The following is a 26,348-nucleotide window of genomic DNA, read 5'->3' as shown; positions in this document are numbered from 1 at the left end:
TCTCTCACTTTGTGCAATCCAAGACCCGAGGTCTTGAAAATCTTCAGTCTGCTCCAGCTCACTGTTGTTCTGAGTGGTAAGAACTCCTTGCTGATTGAATGCCATGAACTCGGTCTTACTTGCATCGAATCAGCCTTTGCAGCTGATTCCACTCTAGTTAGAAGACTCTGAGCTTTTTCAAGGTTGTCTGATATCAGTAGCATATCATCTGCGAAGTCAGTATCAGTAATCGTCACTGCTGGGTATCGTCTACTTTGTCTCTGTTCCAGGGTAAATCCAAGTTCCTCATGATCATCTAGGGTTACAATAAATAGGAATGGAGCCAGTACATCACCCTGTAGGATGCCTGCTAGTCTCATCTCATCATCTCTAGCCGCTTTATCCTGTTCTACCGGGTCGCAGGCAAGCTGGAGCCTATCCCAGCTGACTACGGGTGAAAGGCGGGGTTCACCCTGGACAAGTCGCCAGGTCATCACAGGGCTGACACATAGACACAGACAACCATTCACACTCCCATTCACACCTACGGTCAATTTAGAGTCACCAGTTAACCTAACCTGCATGTCTTTGGACTGTGGGGGAAACCGGAGCCCCCGGAGGAAACCCATGCGGACACCGGGAGAACATGCAAACTCCACACACAAAGGCCCTCGCCGGCCACGGGGCTCGAACCCGGACCTTCTTGCTGTGAGGCGACAGCGCTAACCACTACACCACCGTGCCGCCCTACACCTGCTAGTATGGAAAAGAAATCTTTTTCACCATCAGGAGACAATACTTTAGTAATTATATCAGCCTACATCAAACCTATTGCTGAAACAACTGCATCAGGTATCCCACAGGCTTTAAGAATAGAGAGCATCTTGTTCCTATTAATAGTGTTGAAGGCCTTTCACTGCACTTTTTGAGGCTTATTATTTCCAGAAATTTCTCTAATAATTTGCCAAACTTTCTGAGACTGTTGTTGCACAGCAACACTTTCGATGTCGACAGATTTTCGTTGTATGGACTCGGGTTGTTTATGATCGTACGCCTCCTGTAGTTCTATCTTTGCTTGAGTGCATGCAGGTGCAGATGTGATAAAAACATAAAACATCTCATCTCATTATCTATTCTGAATATGATTCTGAATTAGCTCTATTTTTTTACAGTGCCCTCCACAATTACTGGCACCCGTTATAAAGATGAGTAAAAGAAAAAAAAAAGGTTCGAAAAAATCCACCTTTTGGTGAAGTCGCGTCATCTCACACGGAGAAAAATCCAACCTTTAATTGAAATAAATTTATTCAGAGAAAAACAAATCTCTCGATTTTTTTTTCAACAAAAACACGTCAATGTTACTGGCACACCTGCATTTAATACTTTGTACAACCTCCTTTTGCCAGTAAAACAGCACTGAGTCTCCTATAAGGTTACATTTTTTCCAACTCTTAGCACTAATCTTTACAAGGGGTGCCAATAATTGTGGAGCGTACTGTGTAAACAGACGGACGCTAATATATATATATCAGGGTTCTAATTAGGCCTTTTCAGTGTATCGGGCTGATACGCAATGTTTGTTTACTGCTAGGCCCACAATATTTCCGACACGCCTGTAAAAGTTGTCGCTACACTAACAAAAAGACTTGTCAATCTTGAAAATGTGGTCTTTTGTTTACTTTTTTTTATGACACAACACGGTGCATTGAACCTGTTGGAGTAACGGTCAGTAGGGGAAGGGCTGATATGAGTTAGATCTGGATAGTCATGGACTGTAATTTAACGGCTGAAAATAAAGCTGACACTTGGTGACCAGAGGTGGGCAGAGTAGCCAAAAATTGTACTCAAGTAAGAGTATTTTTACTTGAGTAATATTATTCTAAAGTAACAAGTAGTCGTCCAATTAATTACTTGAGTAAGAGTAAAAAGTACTAAGTGAAAAAACTACTCAAGTACTGAGTAACTTTGTTTATTGATCAGGATGTCATAACAGGCAGAGATTTCATATATATTTCACACAAACTGTGTGTAGTTCTGTGTATTAACAATAACAACAAGAAGCTCAAGGCAGTCTGCACATAAACCATAACACTGTGTGTGTTTTCACTCCATGAAGTGACTGTTGAGCTTTAACAGCAGCTGGCTCTCAATTCTGCACTGTGAAGCTGTGACCTTTTAGCCGTTAACAGGTGAAAACAAATTAAATATTAATTAAATCTTTACAAAGTAACAAAACAATGGGTAGAGGTTACAAAGAAAAAGGCAGTCAAGCTAGCAAGCGGTCAAGCTAACAAGCTAATGCCCTTCCTTTTGTGAACAAGCACTTGCAGACAAATAATAAAACATCTCACAGAAAAAAAAACACCTAGAGTCTTCACAAATCCCTCTAATCCACAACAAATACAGTAGCTTGAAAAATGGAGATTTCACAACCGATATGTTAGGCGTTTTGTTATTTAGTGAGTTTCCACCAGTCTTCCATTCCCAGTTTTTGACCAGAGCCGTGTACAGCTGTAACGCTATTGAGGAGCTGACATGAGGCGAGCAACCTTATTTTCATGAGCATTTTTTGGTTTCACATCAATAAAAAGTGATTGCTAGGAAGATTTTTTGTAGTTTTATTTCTTGGTTCTCTGGTGTGTGTGTGTGTGTGTGTGTTATCTTGCCGTCTGAGGCCGCAGTGCGTCAATACATTTCTACAAAACAATGTATTTTACAGTTATTTATGATGTTACAACAAGGCTAACGTCCGCCTACGAAGACAGCCAGAAGCACACAGCCTACTGACCGCAATGTGTTTCCTCAAATTGGACGTTGAGTTTTTATAAGCTGAAACGGCCACTGGTTTGGGGAGACACATTGTGACACCGCATAACATAACGATTATTTGTTGTTGTTTGGAGAGTGAGCATGGTTTGTATGTGTGGCCGGGCTGTGCCTCTTCAGCTTGATGAGAAACGCTGGCCGCTGTCTCTGCCATTTTCCTTCTGCTTCCGGGCTCTTTTCCGCCTGGACTGCTCGCGCCGCGGGAGTTTTGTATGCGGGCGCGCGCGGCGGCTTGGCTCTGTTTGATTGGCGGAACGGAGTTAAACCATAGCTCCGCCCACTATGGCTCTGGCTGCTCCATTGTGTCGGGGACAGAGCCGGCTTCAATTACTGGCTTTACTAATAACTCTGTGTAGCAACTGGGATACGTCTGAGCTTATCAGAGTGGCAGTTACATGGGATATGTGCGTGTATCTTGGTGTATTGTGTCTGTTTTCCCACCCCACAATTTAGAGTAGTACGCCAGTTTAAATCAATAAACCAAATGAGTTTATTTTAGAGCCCTATGCTCCACAATTATTGAATGGGGGAGGGAGAGAATGAGGAAACCAACTTTAAACCTTGTTCGAGATGAAGAAGCCAGTGTTCGTGGACCCCAGCGCCGTCTTCTCGCAGGACTCGCCAGCTGTCACCACTCACAGTGCTCCAGAATTCCAACTTTGCAAAAGTCACTTGCTTATCAGCACAATAAACTTTCACTGCTTCCCAGTTTACCGGCTGCTGCCATGTTCAACCAACCCTGCTTTGTTGCATTCTGGCCCCCCTCATTCTCCCTCCAGACCAGTCGTGCCCCCTGATTGGCGAGATGCGGTCATGTGACAGCCTCTGCTGGAAGTCTCGACAAAACATAAACAAACAGACCAAGCATCGCACGGATCAATAAAAATAAAGTAGCGAGTAATGAGCAGAATATAGCCCAATGTAACGGAGTAAAAGCACCGCTTCTTCTTCACAAATATACTCAAGTAAAAAGTATGCTGCATTAAAACTACTCTTACAAGTACAATTCATCCAAAAAGTTACTCAAGTAAATGTAACGGAGTAAATGTAGCGCGTTACTGCCCACCTCTGTTGGTGAACATCAACTGGATGTTTTATTCTTATTCCATAAATATGTCACCAATATAGTTGAATATTAATTATAATAAATCTTCAATCAAAAACAATCACATTAACTTTGACAAAAAAAATCATTAATATTACCAAAAAAAGAGTGACTTTCAGGAAATGCACTAGAATGCATCTCTAAGTATGTCGAACCCATGAGCTTTTGGGGGCCGAAGGTGGCCCCGAACCCCCAGCCGTTATGACTGGTGCCACTACACTGATATTTTGGTCTAGCTAGAACCCAGGGAAAATAAATATTGAATGCATCAACATTTTTCTGAGTAAATATATTTCTGATGGGGCTATTGACATGAAATTTTCACCAGATGCTGGTAACAACCCAAGTAATTCAGACATACAAAGAAATCAAAACATGTATGTCCATAAATTAAGTGTAATAAAGTGGAATGACACGGGGAATAAGTATTGAACACGCTAATTAAAATTTATTTAATACTTGGTAGAAAAGCCTTTGTTGGTAATGACAGCTTCAAGACGCCTCCTGGTTGGAGAAACTAGTCGCGTGCATTGCTCAGGTGTGATTTTGGCCCGTTCTTCCACACAAACTGTCTTCAAATCTTGAAGGTTCCAGGGGGCGTCTTCTATGAACTCTGATCTTCAGTTCTTTCCATAGATTTTCAATTAGATTCAAGTCATGTGATTGGCTGGGCCGTTCTAGCAGCTTTATTTTCTTTCTCTGAATCCAGTTGAGAGTTTTCTTGGCTGTGTATTTGGGATCATTGTCTTGCTGAAATGTCCACCCTTGTTTCATCTTCCACATCCTGGTAGATGGCAGCAGATTCCTATCAATAATGTCTCTGTGCATTTCTCCATTCATCCTTCCTTTAATTCTATGAAGTCTGCCTGTACCATATGCTGAAAAACAGCCCCAACACCATGATGTTCCAACCTCCAAACGTCAGTGGTGGTATGGTGTTTTTGTGGTGATGTGCCATTTCTCCTCCAAACATGGTGTGTGCTATAACATCCAAAGAGTTCAATTTTGGTCTCATCTGACCAGACTATATTCTCCTGGTATTTCCTTGGCTTATCCAAATGTTGTGCAGCAAACTTTAAACGAGCTTCAACATGCTTTTTCTTCAGCAATGGAGTCCTCCGTGATGAGCATGCATCGAGGCTATGGCGGTTGAGTGCATTACTTATTGTGTTCTTTGAAACAACTGTACCTGCTAATTCCAGATCTTTCTGAAGCTCTCTGCGAGTGCTCCTTGGCTCTTGGACAACTCTTCTGATTATTCTTTTGACTCCTCTGTCAGGAATTTTGTGAGGAGCACCTGGTCGTGGCCGGTTTATGGTGAAATGATGTTCTTTCCACATCTGGATAACGGCCCCAACGGTGCTCACTGGAACATTCAGAAGTTTAGAAATACGTCTGTAACCAATGCCATCAGTATGTTGTGCAACAATAAGGTTGCGAAGGTCTTGAGAGAGCTCTTTGCTTTTACCCATCATGAGATGCTTCTTGTGTGACACCTTGGTCATGAGAAACCTTTCTATAGGCCATCAGTTAGGACTAAACCAGCTGATATTAATTTGCACTGATGGGGGCAGGATTGCTTTCTAAATACGGAGAGATTTCAGCTGCTTTCTTGGCTTTCTCTGCCTTTTTGCACCTCCTTTTCTTCATGTGTTCAATACTTTATTCCTTGTCATTCCACTTTATTACACTTAATTTATGGACATATACAATGCTCGAAAAACCTCATGTCCGATCGTCGCAGATGACTAAACATTCTGTGCAAGGACGAGTAAAACTTCAATGGTAATCGTCCGATCAGACGACAAAAGTTAGTGCTGGCAACCTAAGCAACAGGCATGAAGAGAGCAGGGAACCAGTCTAAAGTAGCTCTTTCACAGGAGCTATTCATCAACACAACAATATATACAAGTACAAAAATATTTTGAGGAAATCATTCAAATTTCCGTGTTTTTGGTTAATAGAGCTCGGCTCAGAGGGGTCCACGCAATTACGTAATTATACCAATTGGCTAAGGGCAACAAGGGTCAAGGACATCGTGTGCCAGCAGTGCGGTTGAAGTGGGCAAGTGACAAACTTGGAACTTTGTCACGTTTGGAGTTAATAATAAACGATATCACTGAATAATGTTCCTTACCTCTAACCAGTGTATGTGTGTGTATATAAAATCCCATATATCACAATTTTTGATGGTTTCATATATTTCGTAATTTTTTTTTTCCTAAATATTTGTCAGCATACCGCCATTGTGGCACGGGAGCCTGTGATTGGTGGACAGCCGACAAAGGGTGTCTCCCATTGGTTGTAAATCGTGACATCAAAATCATAAACACGTACAGGACCCACTGATTGGCTGTTCACATACTGAAACCAAGCGGAGATGTCCGGCGTCTGTTGCTGTTGTCCAAAGAAAACTACAGCTAATAAAGCTCTACTACCGGATTACTTGGATAGTCTTAGTCATAAAGAAGCAAAGGATAGATATATGTGGAAATTAGAGTTTATTAGCGATTATAATCCATGCAGAATTCCTGAAAATGATTGGAGTGACAGTGCAGATTTGTGGCCTAGTGTTAGCAGGGCGCTGTGTGAGACGTCTGCATCTCCAGTAGCTCTGTAGTTTTTAGCTCTTTAAACCTCTTTTTTCCACCTTTTTTTACTTTTCTGCTCTTATTACGAAGACATAGTGGGTTTTACTAATATAACATGGATATTTTTAACTTTAACACGCAACCAGGAGCCAGTTTTCTCACTTATTCGAGAGAGAAGCTGCTGGCCTTGAACACAATGGGACGAGCCGGGATACAACACCCCATCCTGGCCGAGCTGAGGAGGAAACCCAGGGGCTGCAAAGCTGAAGCTAAGCTAAAGGCTAGGCTAGCGGACAACTGGCAGCGCTGCAAACCATCCATTCCCTCCGTTATCATGGGGAATGTGAACTCGCTGCCGAATAAAGTCGACGAACTTTCCGCTCTGGCCAACCAGCAGATTTATCGGGAGAGCAGCTTATTTATCTTTACAGAGACATGGCTAACACACCTTGTACCGGATGCTAACGTGGACCTGCGGGGATTCACTGCTGTGAGAGCCGACAGAGACACTAACACATGCGGGAAAACCAAAGGTGGGGGACTCATCATTTATGTTAACAACCGCTGGTGTAACCCGGGACATATCTCCGTAAAGACAGTTTTATGTTGCCCGGACTTGGAGCTGCTAGCCATTAGCCAGCGGCCATATTATCTGCTGAGGGAGTTCAGTCACGTGATCACCATCTGTGTTTACATCCCTCTGAGGGCTGATGCAGCCGCTGCATGTGAGGGGATTCACTCTGTCACAGCAAGGCTGCAGACACAGCACCCTGAGGCATTTATGATCATTTCTGGGGACTTTAATCACGCTACTTTGGACTCTACTTTGGCTGCTTTTACCAGGCTGTGGATTGTCCAACAAGGAACAACAGGACAATTGACTTGCTGTATGCTAATGTGAGGGATGCATACAGAGTCACACCCCTCCCCCCACTAGGGAAGTCTGACCACAACCTGGTTCTTCTACAGCCAAAGTACACTCCCCCGGTTCCAGAGGTGGAAAAACTGGATTGACAGAGTAAAAGTCCTGCTTAGGTTTTCCTTCTGCCTGTGCTCTCAACACAGGTGATTTCACCAATTAGCTCATCAACCTGGCTTAGGGGATGTGGTAATTAGGATCAGCTGGTTCATTGAATTGGCTGGAACAAAAACAAGGCAGGGTTTTTACTTTCTGTACCCGGGTTTTTCCACCTCTGCCTGGTTCAAAGGCAGCCTGCAACAACTAGCTCCATCAGGAGGTGGTCCCCTGAAATGGAAGATGCCCTCAGGGACTGCTATGACATCACGGACTGGGATGTGCTGCTTAGCCCACACTGTGAGGACATAGAGGGGTGACACACTGTCTGACGGATTACCTCAACTTCTGTGCAGACGTGGTTCCCCCCACTAAGACTGTACAGTGTTACCCTAATAACAAGCCATGGGTAACACAGGAAGTCAAAGCTGTCCTCAACAGGAAGAAGGCCGCCTTCAGGAGCAGGGATAGGGAGGTGATGAAAGCAGCACAGCAGGAGGTGAAACGCTGCATGAGGGAAGCTAAGGACAGCTACAGGAGAAAGGTGGAGCAGAAGCTGAAGGAGAACAGCATGAGAGAGGTCTGAGAAGGTGTGAAAACCATCACAGGCCACAATACAAAGACCAGAGTCGTTGAGGGGACAGTGGAGAGGGCGAATGAGTTGAATGACTTCTTCAATCGGTTCAACCAGCCCACGTCCCCCCCCCCACCCTCTCCCTCACTGCAGCCATCTCTCCTTCTTCCCTCAACACACCTCCCCCCGGTCATCACAGCAGCCCCCTCCTCCCCCACCTCAACACAGACTCCTCTATGCATTACTGCAGACCAGGTCAGAGGTCAAATGAGGAAGATTCACCCCAGGAAAGCAGTAGGCCCGGATAAGGTGCGTCCCCGACTACTGAAGACCTGCGCTGCTGAACTGGGTGAACCACTCCAACGCATCTTCAACCTCAGCGTGCAGCTGGGGAGAGTGCCCACCCTCTGGAAGACATCATGTATCGTTCCAGTTCCCAAAAAGAATTGGCCCAGCGAGCTGAACGACTTCCGACCGGTGGCACTTACTTCACATCTGATGAAGATATTGGAGCGGCTCTTCCTCAGCCTCCTCAGACCCCAGGTACAACATGCCCAGGACTGTCTGCAGTTTGCGTACCAGGCAGGTGTTGGTGTGGAAGACGCCATCCTCTACCTGCTACACCGAGTCCACTCACATCTGGATAAGGGAAATGGCACAGTGAGGATCCTCTTCCTGGACTTCTCGAGTGCCTTCAGCACCATCCAGCCCCTATTGCTTCATGACAAACTGATCAGGATGCGAGTGGACCCGTGCCTGGTCACCTGGATCTCCAGCTACCTCACTGACAGGCCGCAGTACATCAGGCTGAAGGACATCACATCTGACACTGTGATTAGCAGCACCGGAGCACCCCAGGGCAGGGTGCTGGCCCCTCTTCTCTTCACCCTGTACACCGCGGACTTCTGCTACAACTCAGAGCTGTGTCACATTCAGAAGTTTGCTGATGACACAGCCATTATTGGGTGTATCAGTGATGACAGAGAGGAGGAGTATAGGAGCCTGATGAGGGACTTCACTGTGTGGTGCGACAGGAACCATCTGCAGCTTAACACCTCGAAGACCAAGGAGCTGGTCATTGACTTTGGGAGGTGAGGAACCTTCTGGGTGAGCAGAGTGGCAGGTGAGAGGATTTCAGGTACCTCTGCATCGTTGGAGACTGGTAGGTAAGATCTGCAAATGCAAACCTGTTCCAGGTATGTTAAGGAGTTGATCCATGCTTTCCAGTGTGCCTCTTTCTCTGGTGGGAGAGGTGTGTCCCACTCGTACTGTTCTGAGGAAATGTCTCTCACCAATGCCTTGCCTTGGACCATGATGGGAGAAGCAAATCCCAGGGGATTGTAAAAACTGTTTATGGTGGACAGCATGCCTCTCCGAGTGAATGGCTTGATGTCTCTTGACACTCTGAAGGTGAAACTGTCAGTCTGAAGCTCCCAGTTCAAGCCTAAACTCCTCTGGAGGGGCAAGGGGTCTGCTCCCAGATCTAGATTTTTCAAGTCGCTTGCTCGTTCCTCCACAGGGAAAGCCTCCATGACCCTCGGGCTGTTTGAGGCTATCTTGTGAAGGTTCAAGTTGGAGTCAGCCAGCAAAGCCTTGGTTCGCTGCAGGAGATCGATCACCTCCTCCTCCTTGGCCAATGACGTGAGTCCATCGTCAACGTAGAAGTTTCTGAAGACGAACTCCTTTGCATCACTGCCATGCTCAGCTTCTCCTTGCTCTGCAGCTCTCCTCAGGCCATACGTCGCTACTGCTGGAGACGGGCTGTTGCCGAATACATGCACAGTCATCCAGTCGTCTATGATCTCCTTGTCCGGATCATTGTCTTTGTGCCACAGGAACCAGAGGAAGTGGCGGTGGTCCTCTCTGACCTTGAATCCATAGAACATTTGCTCTACATCGGCAGTGGCAGCAATCTGTTCTCTTCTGAACCTTAGACACCAAGTAGTGTGTTGTTAAGGTTGGGTCCACTGAGAAGCACATCATTCAACGACGTCCCCTTGTACTCCGCACTAGAGTCAAAAACAATTCTTATTTTCCCCGGCTTCTGGGGGTGGTATACACCAAAAGTCGGCAGATACCAACACTCCTGCCCTGGCTGTGGTAGAGGAGCTGGCTCAGCCTGGCGGTTGTCAATGACCTTTTGCATAAAATCAAGGAAGTGCTGCTTCATGTCAGGTTTCCTCCTGAATGAGCGCTGGAGAGATTGGAGTCTTTGAGAGGCTTGCTCTCTGTTGCTTGGAAGGTGCTTACGAGGAGAACAAAAGGGTAGTGGTGCCACCCAGTGGTTTTTGCTCCATATACACTTCCTTTTCCATTATTCTCAGGAACTCACTGTCATCCACTGACATGGCTGGTTTGTTGTCTGCTGGTGTTTTCTGAAAAACACACTTTCCCCGAGACCATCCCTACATGTCTCTGGAACGACCTCCTCACTTTGTGATGGTGAGCGAAGACTGCACTGAGTAATTTCACTGGGTCTCTCCTTGATGTGGATGTTGTTAGTGCAGGGCTTGAGGAAGGAAGAGCGTCCATTTTGAAGGACATGGGTCTTGTAAGCATTGACTTCCTCAGTCTTGTGAGCGCCACCCAGACATAACTCCCCCACTATGACCCAGCCAAGATCAAGGCGCTGAGCATATGGCAAGTTGTGCGGCCCATTACGCTGCTCCCGCACCTTGTGCAAGCTCAAAATATCTCCATCTAGTAGCAGAAGAATGGGTGCACTGTTGTCAAGTGGAGGGATCTTGTCAGCTACTGGTCTGAGGTGAGGGAAATATTGGATGCACTCAGGCGTCGGGATCTCTGACCGGTCACCAGGTAAGTATTCACACTCCAGCAGGGTGGGCAGTGTGACCTTGGTCTTTCCATCAAGAGATTCCACAATGATGTTAGTTGCTTTCCTTCCTGCAGTCTCCACTCTGCCAGAGCATGTTTTTAGCGTGTAGGGAGATGCACTGCTGTTAATGCCCAACAGACTGAAGAACTCAGATTTCACTAAAGATCTATTGCTTTGGTCATCGAGTACTGCGTATACTCTGAGAATTGCTCAGATTATCAGCGTGGGAAACCTTGACCAAGCAGATTTTGGAACAGGATCTAGGCTGGGGTGTGTCGCCACATATCTCGGTGCACTTGGAAGTGACAACAGGGGGTGCTGCAACTTCACTCTCCCCGCTTTGTTCCCCGCTCTGGTCATTCCCAGGTGAGTGTCCAGCCTGCCCACGAGGTGACCATGGTGCTGGACCAGGATGCATTGCTGAGGTATGCTTGTCGCTCTCACACTCTTTACATTTTAGCATTGTCTTGCAATCTTTAGCAATGTGCTTGGTGCTGGCACAACATCTAAAGCAGATCGAGTTCTCCTTTAGATACGCTTTCCTCTCATCAAGGTGTTTTCCTCGGAACCCACGGCATTTTGTGAGCGGGTGCGGTTTATGTATCGGACATTCTTTGTCCGGTTCACTTTTCTTCACAGATGTGCTGTCCTGAGATGCACCACCTGCGGCTGTGACATCAGTCTTCTTAACTGTTACGGCAGACTTTTGGATGTGTTTTTGGTCTCTCTCACCCTTGGATTGACTGGGGGTAGAGGAAAGGTTGAATGCAAAACTGGGGTCGTTGCGGGTCTTTGCCTGGGAACATACAAATTCAACAAAGTAGCTGAATGGTGGGAAAGGCACATGATAATGCTCCTTGTACTTGGATCCCTGCGTCATCCAGCATTCCCGCAGTGAGAAGGGAAGCTTTTCAACAATTGGATTCACCCCTCTAGCTGTATCGAGATACATAAGTCCAGGTAAGAATCCCTCTGACTTTGCAGCTTGTAGCTCTTTTAACAAGTCACCTAACTCTCTGAGCTTGTGTGTGTCTTTGTTAGCGATGACTGGGAAGGTATCCAGTTTTTTCAGTAGGGCATTTTCAATCACCTCTGGGCTTCCGTAAGTTTCCTCCAAGCACTCCCATACCGTCCAAACGCCGAGCCTAGGATTATTTACATGCACAGCTCTGATCCGCATGGCTTGAGCTGATGACTTGGGGCCCCAACCATTTGACCAGTAGGTTGAGCTCTTCCTGCTCAGATAGGTTTAGCTCCCTTGTAGCTGCTAGGAAAGAGGCCTTCCACGCCCAGTAATTTTCTGGGCAGTTGTCAAAGGCAAGGAGTCCTGAGCTCACCATCTCTTTTCTCATGAGGTACTGGGCCAAGACATGGGTTTGCGGTGTTGGAGGTGAGTATTTGTCACCCAAGTTGGGGTGAGAAGCTGGAGGGTTAACTGCTGTGTCTTTCTTTTTAATATCAGGAGTAACAGGTGAATGTTCTTGCTTTGGCAAAAATGTCGTTGGGGCAGGGTGAGGAACATAGCGTCCAGCAGTCATGGCTCTGTGTTCATTTTCCTCCACAAATGACTCGTACAGTGAATCTTGTCCCTTGTTGCTAGGGGGTCAGTCATTCACTGGTGCTTGATGAGCAATTGGTTGCTGTGGACTAGGGGCTGCTTGCACCTGTGGTGAATGTGCATCAAATGGCTGTGTTTCCACATAGTCTTTGGTGCGCATCATTGGATCATCCAGAGCTAAATCCTGTAACTCACCAAGAGCATCGCTTTTCCTTTGTTCAAGCTCTGCTGCTTCTTCATATACAGCTGCCTCTGTTGACGCTGCAGTTGCTTCTTTCTCTTGTTTTAAAACATGAAGACTTGCCTCTATTGAAGCCTTTTCTTTCATCATTGCTGCCTCCTTTTCTGCAAAGGATACTTTAATTTTTGCTGCTTCAGCCTTAGCTCTGGCTCTTGTCGCAGCAGCGCTGACAGATGACCGGGTTGATGATCTGGAGGATTTGTGTGAAACTGAGGCTCGATATCTTGTCTCCAATTGAGACTGATGCTCCTCTTGACCAACTTGGCTCATCTTGGATGCTTCTGCGTGCTGTTCACCGTGGTTCACTGCCTATCCCCGCTGAGTGGGCAACATTTTACTATTCTGTCCTGGATAATACTTCTGGGGTATTGTAGACAGATAGCGAACAACAATAAAGACCAGTAGGCTTGATTCCAGGTTGACTGACTGATTTACTGAAATCTTCTGGTGCTTTGATTATTTGTAAAACTGAAACACAAATGAAATATACAGGATACAAAATGTTACAAAAGAAATAAAAAATACATGCAACACACTGGTTACAATCTATTTTTTCCTTTACAGGTGCTGAATCAGGCAAGTAATTTCTTTACAGGTTCCAAATCAGGTAAGTATTGTCTAGGCAGGTTGTAAATTAGGTAGGTAAATCAGGTAAGTATGACGAAATTTAACATCTAACATCTTTTTCTTACAGGAGACTACTTACACAGGTAAGTAAACAGGTAAAGTGAAAATATACTAACTAGCAACGTTTCACACAAAACACAATGTATAGCATGTTGTAAATGAGGCTTAACAATAAGCTAAATGACTCAGCAGTGTGGCTAACTAGCATTGCTAACGGCGATTAGCATAATTAACAACGATCTCATTTTAACTTAAACTAAGTGTTTTGATCATCACTTTCAACACCACAGTGATCTTAAACGACTACAACAACGATTTGCAGCAATAACTCACTGTTGGTTCCACTCCAAGGTTAATACAGCTGAATCTCTGGAGGAGCACATTTATATATGGCTTGTAACAGGCATGGTTGAAACAGGAAGTGCCTCGTGCATGTAACAGGAAGTGACTACAAATTAAAGCTGCAGTACCTAAAACTACCACTAGGGGAAACCTAATCCAACCCAGTAACTGACAGAGTCAGCACATAGAGGAAGAGGTCATTTAATTGAAGATTGTGAGATTCCATCTCAGTGCAATGAGGAGTGTCATTTGTTGAAAATTAAAACATAATAGATCTCAGCTGTGTTGCTCCGTAGTACCACATTAAATTTGGACACTTTAGACCCCCTCGATCAAATGGTAGGTACAGTAGTGACAGTCTAACTCTTGCCCTCCTGTTGTTCCATATGAATCCAACAGATGTTTCTTCATTTTTTAAAACAAATCTGACGGAGGTGGCAAAGAAATGTTTTGAAACAAATAAAGCAATTTTGGTCATACATTAATTTTTAAGATGTGAATTCTTCCGATCACAGACATTGGCAATGGCATCCATCTGTCAGTGGACTCGTTAATTTCCCTCATCAAGGGTTTATAATTAGCATTAACAACATGTTCCAATTTGGGCAGAATCTGAACCCCTAAGTATTCAAACTGTTTTCCAACATTAAATTGTATTACCGTACTTCAGGAATCAGATTTATTCTTTCATTTGCATTAAGTAGTAATACAGAGGATTTATTATTATTCACCTTATATCCCGATACATTGCCAAATATTTCTATTAGTTGGAATAAGGCCGGAATTCATTTCCTTAGATTGGACACAGATTCTGTGTTCTCTCAGTCCCACTGTTTTTCCCCGAACTGCGCATGCGAACGTATCGCTATTGCGAGAGGTTCGATTGCTAATGTAAACAGTAGTGGCGACAGAGGGCTCCCTTGTCGGCAACCTTTACTGATTCGTATAGGTTTTGAAATATTTCTGTTTGACAAGATTTCTGCTGTGGCATTTTTATATCTTATCTGAACCTGTTTTATGAACTTATTCCCACACCCACATCTTTCTAAACCATTGAAAAGTTTAGGCCATTCAACCCTATTGAAGGCCTTTTCAGCATTCAATGATGGGAGCGCTGTATCTGGCATTCCTTTCTTAAAATGAATTATGTTTAGTATTCTTCTTACATTATGGAAACCCTGCCTTCCCATTACAAATCCATTCGGATCTTTATTAATAATTTTGGGCAAAATTATTTGTAAACGTTTTGCCAAAAGTTTATTATCTTAAGATCAGAATTAAGCAAACGTATGGCTCTCATGTTCTCATATTTTTGAGGCGGTTTGCGTGGCTTTGGCAGCAGAGTGATCAATGCATTACTCACAGAGAGTGGAAGACTGTCATTCTGAAACGACTCTTGAAACATTTCCAAAAGCGGTGTTATCAGCTTCTTAAATTTTTTATACAAATCAATTGGAAGACCATCAGGCCCTGCCCTTTTTCCTGACTTTATACTGTCATGGGCGTGTCCAATTTCTTCACCATTAATTTCCAGTTCCAGATCCTCTCCCCATTCAGCCGGGATGGATGGTATATCTTGTTTGTCTAAAAAATTATTTATGTCTCGCAAATCACTTTCATTTGTTGAGCTATATAATTGTTTGTAGTAATTTCTAAAGGCTTCATGAATTACTCTGGGATCCACCAAAACATTTCCTTTCGATATAATATTTGTAATTAGCGTTTTAGTTTCTAATGGTCTGATCTGCCATGCTAATAACTTAGCAGATTTATCACCCTGTTCATAACATGTTTGTTTTAGTCTTAAAAGACTAGCGGCAGCTCGGGAAGCAGATCATTTTTCATACTCTGCTCTTAAAATCAATAACTCATTTTCCATTTGTGGGTTACTTCTCTCATTCACCTTTTCTTGAAAACTCCTTCTTTTATTCTCCAACTGGAATCTCTCCTCATGTCTTTTTTTTTTTTTTTTTTACTTTGAGCCGATATAACTAATAATGTGTCCCCTAAGATGTGATTTAAATGCTTCCCACTTTGTACATGCTGATGTTTGTGTTGTGTTTCATTCAAAGAATTCATCTATCTGCCTTCCTATATACTTTATAAAACCCTCATCTTGTAGCTATTTGTGCAGGAAATGCCATCCAGGAGGGTCTTTTGTCAATTTTTTTTATCCACGTATACTAAACAACATGGTGCATGATCTGAGATCACAATAGCATCATAGAAACGGTTCTGAATTTTGTACCGTAGGTCTGAGGATATTAAAAAATAATCAGTGTGGGAATATGTCTGGAAAACTGAAGAACAACGAGAATGTTTTAGCCTGTGGGTTCATTTCTCTCCATATATCCACCTTCAGTTCTTTCATAAAACGATTTATACCTATTCTACACCTGTTATGAGATTGATCTGTACCTGTGGATCTCTCCATGCTGGGGTTTAATGTGCAATTAAAATCTCCTGCTGTTATAAATTATCCACCTGATGCTGAGAGGATAAGGAGCAGTTCTTCTTCAAAAAAAAAAAAATTGGATCATCTATATTTGGTCCATCCAAATTCACCAAGTTCAGATTCTCTGATAATAGAGTGCCCTGGACAATTAAATATCGCCACTTTTTCATTCTCATCTCATTATCTCTAGCCGCTTTATCCTTCTATAGGGTCGCAGGCAAGCTGGAGCCTATCCCAGCTGACTACGGGCGAAAGGCGGGGTACACCCTGGACAAGTCGCCAGGTCATCACAGGGCTGACACATAGACACAGACAACCATTCACACTCACATTCACACCTACGCTCAATTTAGAGTCACCAGTTAACCTAACCTGCATGTCTTTGGACTGTGGGGGAAACCGGAGCACCCGGAGGAAACCCACGCGGACACGGGGAGAACATGCAAACTCCACACAGAAAGGCCCTCGCCGGCCCCGGGGCTCGAACCCAGGACCTTCTTGCTGTGAGGCGACAGCACTAACCACTACACCACCGTGCCGCCCTCGCCACTTTTTGTTTCTAATAATATTTTTCACCTGAAATGGAAGAGTATTATGAATAAGAGTCATTACTCCTCTCGCCCGTGATGAAACTGATGCTGTGAATACACTACCCTGCCACCTCCTATTCATTTTTTTTAGTGTCCTCATCTAAAAGATGAGTTTCTTGTAAGAAAACAGTTTGAGTCTTTTGTCTTTTATCATGTTGATGAGCTGCTTCACTTTTCTAAGTTGTTGCAGACCTCTGCAGTTCCAAGAAATAAAATTAAGATTTATTCCTTGAGACATTGAAAACAAAAAGCTAGATTACCTTGTACAAAAACACTTAGAGGAGCATAACAAACCTGGATGTTGGAACAAACATCCAACACACTGAACATGAATTTCCCTCTTCCCACTCGTGTGAGAAGCCCCACAAAAACATTCTGCCTCCCGTTATCGCTAACGACAGTTCCTCGCTTAGTGAGGATCAGTCTGTCCACTTCCTACTAACCAAAAAAAAAAGTCTCCACTGCTGTCTGCATTATGACGTTTTACACTCCTATGTGTCCCTGCTCTGAAGCTAAACATCATAACGATTAAACTTTTTCGGCCCGATTCGATGCGCCCTCTCCAAAACCACAGCATGTTGCAGAGCTGTTGTACCCAGCGCTTCTGGGATCCATTTTTCCAAGAAGGAGCACGGTTCCTGACCTTCTGCACCCTCCGGTCGATTAACAAGTCTCAGATGATTCATTCGCGATCTGGTTTCCAAGTCCAAAAGCTTATCTTCCAGAGTTTTATTCTTTAACTCCGGGTTCTGTAGCTTAGCTTGCAGGCTAATTACCTCATCCTCTGTGTTTGATATCCGCAGCTCAGCCTGTGACACACGTTCGGCACAGTCGCTTAATTCCCTCCTCATATTTTCTAAAGCCTCCACAACATCATCGAATCGTAACTAAAATTCTGTTTTCATGGAGCCGATAGCGGCGAATATTGCATCTGCTTTCTCTCCACCGAGTTCACCTACTGCGTGGCCTGCTCCTGCTGCCATGCCTTCCTTCACTTTCTGTGTTTCACTGCGAGCTCCAAAGTCCGTTAATTTCGCCTGCTTTGACATTTTACACTCTTCTTCTTTGTTGCATTTACTGGGTCTCGGCATTATATTATATCAGCACTCACTGATTTTATTGCAGATAAGAGTGATTTAGTAGTATTTAACAACAGTTAGCAGTGGAGCAGTGAGACATGCGTCTTTCTACGTGGTCGCCCATACCTGGAAATCATTTTCAGTATTTTAATATAATATTATAATTAGAAACTCCATGTTTCTCGAGGGGCGGCACGGTGGTGTAGTGGTTAGCGCTGTCACCTCACAGAAGAAGGTCCGGGTTCGAGCCCTGTGGACGGCGAGGGCCTTTCTGTGTGGAGTTTGCATGTTCTCCCCGTGTCCGCGTGGGTTTCCTCCGGGTGCTCCGGTTTCCCCCACAGTCCAAAGACATGCAGGTTAGGTTAACTGGTGACTCTAAATTGAGCGTAGGTGTGAATGTGAGTGTGAATGGTTGTCTGTGTCTATGTGTCAGCCCTGTGATGACCTGGCGACTTGCCCAGGGTGTACCCCGCCTTTCGCCCGTAGTCAGCTGGGATAGGCTCCAGCTCGCCTGCGACCCTGTAGAACAGGATAAAGCGGCTACAGATAATGAGATGAGATGAGAGGTTTCTCGGTGTGCCAAAGAGCTTCTTAACTCTGTTGTTTCCTGAGATGTTCACCCAGTTTATTCTGTCTCCTCTATGGCAATATTTTACACAGACTTTCAGACTGCAGTATAACAGAGGAAGGATACGCTGCTCTGGCTGAAGCTCTGAAATCATCCCACCTGATAGAGCTGGATCTCAGAGGGAACGACCCTGGAGCATCAGGAGTGAAGCTGCTCACTGATTTACTCCAGGATCCAGACTGTAAACTAACAACACTGAGGTGATTCTTCTATAAACTAACACAATTATATAAATATTAAACATAAAGGAATGGTGTACAAAGAACTTTGATAGTTTCTTTGAAAAAAAAAAGGATAAAGTTGATAATTGACTGTAATTTATGGTTTATTCGACCGGTCCTATTGTTTTCCCAGTGTGTTACAGACATTGGGCTCTATCATTTAAATTTAAAGAGAAGTCATCAGGAAATAAGCAAAAGCAGCCACACTGTTCTGGTTAATGTGGGTCTATTATTCTGGAAACACCAAGTACAAAAACATTTTACTTTCTGCAGTTTGTTGAAACGTCCTGCTGCACAAGAGGCCTGTACTTGGCTAAATTCAGTTTTAGATGAAAACCCTTTACTCCTAAAAGAGCTGGATCTGAGCATGAAGGAACCAGGAGACTCAGGGGTGAAGAAGCTCTCAGCTCTACTGGAAGACTCTCACTGTAAATTTCAGAAAATTCGGTAAGTATTTTTATTTATGCGTCACTGTCAGCTGAGTTTTACTCACAGAATGTTTTCTAGTGGGACCTGCCATTAAGGATGACCCAAATATGCACAAATGTATTTTTAATGATAGATTTTCTTCTCTTCTATAAGTGCTGACATAACATAATATTTCCTGTGTTTCTCCAAAGAAACCTCATAGTCCTTCTGGAAACACCTGGGTTCTGTTCCATCACTGGAAAGTGTTAAGCTCCTGAAACTAGAAAGGAACAGAAGAGTAGAAATGATCAACACGTTTGACCTTTTCAATGAAATCACTTGACTTAACCACTGAGACATAACAGACAAGACAAATTAAAAGAGGAATAAATGAATAGAATGATGTTAAAAATAACCTCTAATGACCCCTTATGACCCAGATGAACCCAGAATATGGACTTCAGTGCACATGAAAATAAAATGACTTGTGTTTTCCATAATATCTGCACAATGAAGCATTAAGATTGAGTATAAAGCTCTGTCTACATTATATTTCATATCTAGGCTGAATAAAAGTAATCTGACTGTGGAGAGCTGTTCAGCTTTAGCCAGCGTTCTCAAATTAAAGTCCTGCAGTGTGAGAGAGCTGGACCTGAGCAACAACAGTCTGCAGGATCCAGGAGTCACTCAGCTTTCTGCTGGACTGAAGAATCCACAGTCTCCACTCAGAACACTGAGGTGAAGGAACATCTGAAATGATGTCTAATCCTTCAGTGAAGCATCAATTCAGTATTTTAATCTCTGAGTTTAAACGACTGCAGAATTATGTGTCATTAAAAAAGCAGTACATGTTCTACAGACTTTAATGCTGTTAATACATTTCTGAGTCTCCATATTCTCTGTGTCCAAGTCTGGCAAAGAGATCAGGAAAAAAAATAACTAAACTAGAACACAATATAATAAACAGCATGTTTTGATTAAAAAATAGATTATTAGTTTTATTATATTTAACTAAAAGGTGTTTAAGTGTGTAAAAGTTCTATTCCAATGTAAACGTCATATTGCTGTAATTCTAAGGTAACTGTTAAAGAAAAGAATGAAAATATTGCGTTCTTATTGAACAAATGAGATGCGATCTGTTCATTGTGCTCCTTCTTTCCTTCTGCAGACTGTGTAACTGCAGTGTAGCAGCTGAAGGCTGTGCTGCTTTGGCTGCAGCTCTGGAAGAAAATCCCTCACAGCTCAGAGAGCTGGATCTGAGCGGGAATAAAGCAGGAGACTCAGGAATAAAGCACATCTCGAACCTCCTACAGAATTCACACTGCCTCCTGGAAACACTCAAGTATGTCAGTGTCATTTCTTAAAAACATGACAAAGTGTCATGAAATGCTTTTATCCTTCAACACTATTTCTTTTACTTTTGAAGTCGTGCTCAGTCAAGCACTGAATTATTATAATATCAGTTTTTAATGACAACCCAGTAATTTGTACATGATCCATTCAGTGACCATCTAGAGTTAATAAATTAACAAGAAAAAAGATTAAATTCTCAATTTGTATCCAATATCACATCTTCATTCATTTATTTTGGACATAAAATCAGAGAGTTGTGTGTTTTTGTGTAGACTTTCAGACTGCAGTATAACAGAGGAAGGATACACTGCTCTGGCTGAAGCTCTGAGACTAAACCCATCATCACACCTGAGAGAGCTGGATCTCAGAGGGAACGACCCTGGAGCATCAGGAGTCCAACAACTTACTGACTGCAAAACTAACAAACTGACACTCAGGTGATTCTTCTACAAGTAAACATCTCAATAAATAAATAAAATTACTGTGAAAAGAACTTTTTTCTTCAAATCTCTCTATTTGTTTGCAGACTAAAAGATGTAAAATAATTCTAAATGTTAAAGTTTGCTGTATCCATATTGTGCAGAAAATTTAAGACCCTGTTGGTTAGTTTTTGTCATGTCACCGGTGGAATTGGTGTCGAACTACAGTTCCCAGAACACAACACGGCCTACAAACATGGCCGCCGAGAACTACAACACACAGCCATCACAGCCTCTCTCACATTCACGTTCCCCTGATTACTGATCACACACACCTGCTTCCAATCACAGTCACATTCACCCACAGTATATCAGGACTTTCACACCACACTCACTTCACCCAGTATACACTCTGTGTTTCTATACCAGTCTATAGCAAGCCTTTGGGGTATTGATCAGCTCTCTGGGTTTGATCCTGTTTCTGGGTTTCTCGCCTTGCTCTTGACTGCACTAGTTTATGTTGTTTGTTCTTGACCCTTCCCTGGAGTTTGAGCCTGCGTTTGAATTTTGTTTGCAGCCTTCAATGAAGCTCATTCTACCTGCACCTGCCTCCGTATCTGCTGCCCCACAGTTTTAAACAACCCAGTGTTCGGAATCAGCCAGATCTGTCGGCTCTTATATTTTAGTTGGCAGAAATGGAATTAATAGCAGGTTAATAATAAATTTGTGCACCACTGTGGGTTACAGCGATATAATACTTACCTGCATGCAGACATTAAAATAAAATATAATACACTGATATTGATGAACCTTGTTTCAAACAGAATAAGCCGTAGTCTATTAGCAGTCAGCACCATCGACTTTCTGTAAGACTTTTTATGTATTCTATTTTATTGGTAGCATCACGGGTATGGTGAGAATTACTTTAGTTTTCCTTCTGATTGGAAACCTCCAAATAAATCTCATTTCAACCATAAACAAGATCCTCAACAAACAGGAACATGTCCATGTGATTTTAGTGAAACAGCGATTGGTTTTAAATCCCACCAAAGTATCTCAGTGACGGTTTTCACTTCCTCTTCCCTGATCATGCATATCCTGACTTCAAATGTGAGTTTTCCTCAGAGATAAAACATTCTTCCTTTCTGTCTCTGCAGGTTGTTGAAAAGTGCTGCTGCACAGGAAGGCTATGATTTCCTTTCTAGGGTTCTGGGTGAGAACCCGTTACTGCAGAGAGAACTCAATGTGAGTGAGAAAATAAACGGAGACTCCGAGGTGAAGCAGCTCTCTGCTCTACTGGAGGATTCACACTGCAGACCAGAGATACTCAAGTTCGTTTTTATCAGTTATTCCCTTCACATTTAGATTAAAACAGTGGAGTGCATTCCTTTTGGAATCTAATAACTGTGTTGAATGTTTAACTGTGTATAACCTGTATTTTACATTAAAAATAACAGGTACAATTTGAAACCAAAGACTTCTCTTCCTTGTTGTCTCTCTGTATCCAGGGTAAATAAGAGCAGGATGGGAAATGAAGGCTGTGCTGCTCTGGCATCAGCTCTGTGTTTAAAGCCGTCACACCTGAGAGAGCTGGAGCTGAGTGGGAATCCACTGGGAGGATCAGGAATGAAGGAGCTCTGGGATGTGCTGAAAAACCAACAATTCAAACTGCAAAAACTGGGGTAATGTTATTCATTCAAATAAAATCAACAATGTCAGAAAGAGCTGAGGGCTTTAAGAAGAATTTAAGAAGATTCTGGCAATATGTTTTTATTATTATTATTATTATTATTATTATTAATCTCCTGCAACCAGCAGCTGGATTAAGGTTTATACTGAAACTATAATTATTACTAAAAGTAACAGAAAACCTTCTAGAAATGTTAAACACTGGTCACAAACCACCAGTTAATCTGCAGATAATAAAATCCTCCAGGTTGAAGAAGTTACAGTAACAGAGTAATGTACAGTACGGACCTGTCAGATTATTTCATGACTACAGCGAGAACTGCACTTACCACCGTCAAGAATTCTTAAACACACAAGACACACAGTGAGATATCGTCATACGATACCCAGACATGATCAGAGCAACAAGCAGAGACAGATCCAGAAGAGCAGAACAGGAGCCTGATAGGAAGCTTCACACTCTTTAAGTAAAGTCAGTTAAGATGAGGAAGGAAAAGCACAATGAAATTAATCTGCTCCCCCTGCAGGTTGTGTCAGTGCCGTCTCTCTGAGGAAGATTGTGGTGCTGTTGTATCGGCTCTGAGAACAAACCCCTCACACCTCAAGGAGCTGGACCTGAGTGAGAACACAATTGGAGACTCAGGAGTGAAGGAGCTCTCTGATCTACTGCACAACTCAAACTGCACTCTGGAGAAACTGAAGTAAATTATTTTTAGTCTGAGAAAAAATAAAAATGTTGAAAAAAGTGAAAAATAACTGTAATAGATTTAGAATTCATAATTAATAAATAAAACCCTTTTGAATTTTGTTGACAAAACTGATGAAGTGGCATCATTTTACTCTGTGAATAAGGGAAAGAAATTATTAAGAGTTCATCTAAATCATTTAGTTATAAAAAGGGAACCCCTGTAGTGTAACGCGCTTCATTATTTATTTTATGTTAATTAATGTAAGTAAATGAATCTCATGTGAAATGTGGCAGAACCTGTGCTTCCCTTAAATAATGGTGATAAATGTTGGCTACTGCACTGAAATTACTCTGAATTTCAAACCCCTCAGAGATATTATAGCGCCACTGTCATGTCATTGTCTCACCATGGAACGTCCTTTATTATGGTTTACTTCCAGACTCAGTAAATGTCGTCTCACCCAAACACAATGTGGTGTCCTGGCTAAAGCTCTGGAATCGAACTCCTCATCACATCTGAAAGAGCTGGATCTCAGAGGGAACGACAGTGTGTCAAGTTGGAATGTTTTTAGTTATTTTTTGGGGAATTCAGAATCTAAATTGATTGTGAGGTAAGTTTCTGATTTACATCCATGTTATTTTTCATAACACTGTAAATATTTTGTACTTTGATATTTTATTTTATGCCCCACCCACTAAGTGATGAAGGCGTGGTGTTTTCAGGTTTTGTGTCCGTCCAAGATTCTCATTGGTTTGATATCTCGAGTGTGAGCGGTTGAATGTTTGTATTATTTATATGGTTTTATCATCAGAACCAGCAGATGAACTGATTAGATTCTGGAATTGATCCAAACAGGGTCAAGGTTAAGTTTGAAGTAGTCGGGTATTTCTGGAAAAAACAATTAGTAAGATGATGAACTCGAATTGCTGTTTTTTTTTCAATAAATTGACGTTATTTCTGGGAAAACCCTTCATCTAGTAATTTTTAATTTTCAAATAAATAAAGCTCTTAAAACTGCAGTGTAACGAGACACTCAGGACAGAGAGGGAGAATGAAAGTGCAGCGTTTATTAGAAAACGGCAAAACACAACTGAACTCCATGAGTCAGGGCAAGAGGTTCAGAATGACAAAACGTCCATCTGACTGTTCAACAAATCAAAAGGGTAAATACAACCCCAATTCCAAAAAAGTTGGGACAAAGTAAAAATTGTAAATAAAAACGGAATGCAATAATTTACAAATCTCAAAAACTGATATTGTATTCACAATAGAACATAGACAACATATCAAATGTCGAAAGTGAGACATTTTGAAATTTCATGCCAAATATTGGCTCATTTGAAATTTCATGACAGCAACACATCTCAAAAAAGTTGGGACAGGGGCAATAAGAGGCTGGAAAAGTTAAAGGTACAAAAAAGGAACAGCTGGAGGACCAAATTGCAACTCATTAGGTCAATTGGCAATAGGTCATTAACATGACTGGGTATAAAAAGAGCATCTTGGAGTGGCAGCGGCTCTCAGAAGTAAAGATGGGAAGAGGATCACCAATCCCCCTAATTCTGCGCCGACAAATAGTGGAGCAATATCAGAAAGGAGTTCGACAGTGTAAAATTGCAAAGAGTTTGAACATATCATCATCTACAGTGCATAATATCCTCAAAAGATTCAGAGAATCTGGAAGAATCTCTGTGCGTAAGGGTCAAGGCCGGAAAACCATACTGGGTGCCCGTGATCTTCGGGCCCTTAGACGGCACTGCATCACATACAGGCATGCTTCTGTATTGGAAATCACAAAATGGGCTCAGGAATATTTCCAGAGAACATTATCTGTGAACACAATTCACCGTGCCATCCGCCGTTGCCAGCTAAAACTCTATAGTTCAAAGAAGAAGCCGTATCTAAACATGATCCAGAAGTGCAGACGTCTTCTCTGGGCCAAGGCTCATTTAAAATGGACTGTGGCAAAGTGGAAAACTGTTCTGTGGTCAGACGAATCAAAATTTGAAGTTCTTTATGGAAATCAGGGACGCTGTGTCATTCGGACTAAAGAGGAGAAGGACGACCCAAGTTGTTATCAGCGCTCAGTTCAGAAGCCTGCATCTCTGATGGTATGGGGTTGCATTAGTGCGTGTGGCATGGGCAGCTTACACATCTGGAAAGACACCATCAATGCTGAAAGGTATATCCAGGTTCTAGAGCAACATATGCTCCCATCCAGACGACGTCTCTTTCAGGGAAGACCTTGCATTTTCCAACATGACAATGCCAAACCACATACTGCATCAATTACAGCAGTGGTTCTCAACTGGGGGGGCGCGCCCCCCTGGTGGGGCGCGGAGGTACTCCAGGGGGGTCGCGAGTAGGCTTCATGTATGGAGGAAAAAAAAATCTGGGGCTAACAGGCTATAGTAGCTAAGCAGATGCAACACATTTACCCATGTCAAAATGCAGGACATTGGACTATTACATACAAATCAATACTATTATAAAATCTATCATCAATCTATCATAAAATCTTGTGTGTAGGTTATTTTAAGCCCGTGACGCGAACATGACGCAACGTCACGTGAGTGAGTCTGCATACCGTGGCCACCGTGTGAGTGCTTGCCACACACACACTAGACTGGTTTCTTGCCGAGTTAACTCGTGCCGACTCTCGCTAGTCTACTATCATCAATCCATCGATACAGCGCAAAACCCAAACAGTCTTTTTAAAGACTACTACCCCACACTGTATTTTTGCTTTCCCCATTTCAGCTCTACCCAAATAATTTGTTGTTTTTGTTGTTTTCTTACTGCTAGTCTACTACCCCTTTGCCTTTTTCACCACACACACACACACACACACACACACACACACACACACACACACACACACACTAACACACACACACACACTCACACGAGTAAGTACACCATTCACACCTCGTTAAAATTTGCAACTATAAAATCCCCGAATAAAGATATCAATCGTGTTTCTCACTGATAAGCCCCATATGTTCCCTCTGGTTAGCCCCCTTAGCCTACTACAGACTTAGCCTACTACAGACTTATCGTTACAACTTTATTACACACGTTTATTCACAAATACTTTAACAAAATGGATAGATTTCTTGTCAA

General features: G+C 42.9%; 1 protein-coding gene across 1 annotated transcript in view; it reads left to right on the top strand.

The window, feature by feature from the left end:
- Positions 1 to 26,348, top strand: part of LOC132888480 (protein NLRC5-like) — a 208,547-nt gene that overhangs the window by 162,269 nt on the left and 19,930 nt on the right. Inside the window, exons 19-26 of the mRNA XM_060924526.1 lie at positions 18,941 to 19,114; positions 19,640 to 19,813; positions 20,244 to 20,417; positions 20,701 to 20,865; positions 22,005 to 22,178; positions 22,356 to 22,529; positions 23,064 to 23,237; positions 23,665 to 23,835. Coding sequence (XP_060780509.1) covers positions 18,941 to 19,114; positions 19,640 to 19,813; positions 20,244 to 20,417; positions 20,701 to 20,865; positions 22,005 to 22,178; positions 22,356 to 22,529; positions 23,064 to 23,237; positions 23,665 to 23,835 — 1,380 coding nt within the window. The remainder of the gene's footprint in view (positions 1 to 18,940; positions 19,115 to 19,639; positions 19,814 to 20,243; positions 20,418 to 20,700; positions 20,866 to 22,004; positions 22,179 to 22,355; positions 22,530 to 23,063; positions 23,238 to 23,664; positions 23,836 to 26,348) is intronic.

The sequence above is a fragment of the Neoarius graeffei genome, chromosome 6 (assembly GCF_027579695.1).
Source record: "Neoarius graeffei isolate fNeoGra1 chromosome 6, fNeoGra1.pri, whole genome shotgun sequence".
NCBI lineage: Eukaryota > Metazoa > Chordata > Actinopteri > Siluriformes > Ariidae > Neoarius > Neoarius graeffei.
The sequence above is the reverse complement of the archived record's forward strand: the minus strand, read 5'-3'. Positions and strand labels throughout refer to the sequence as shown.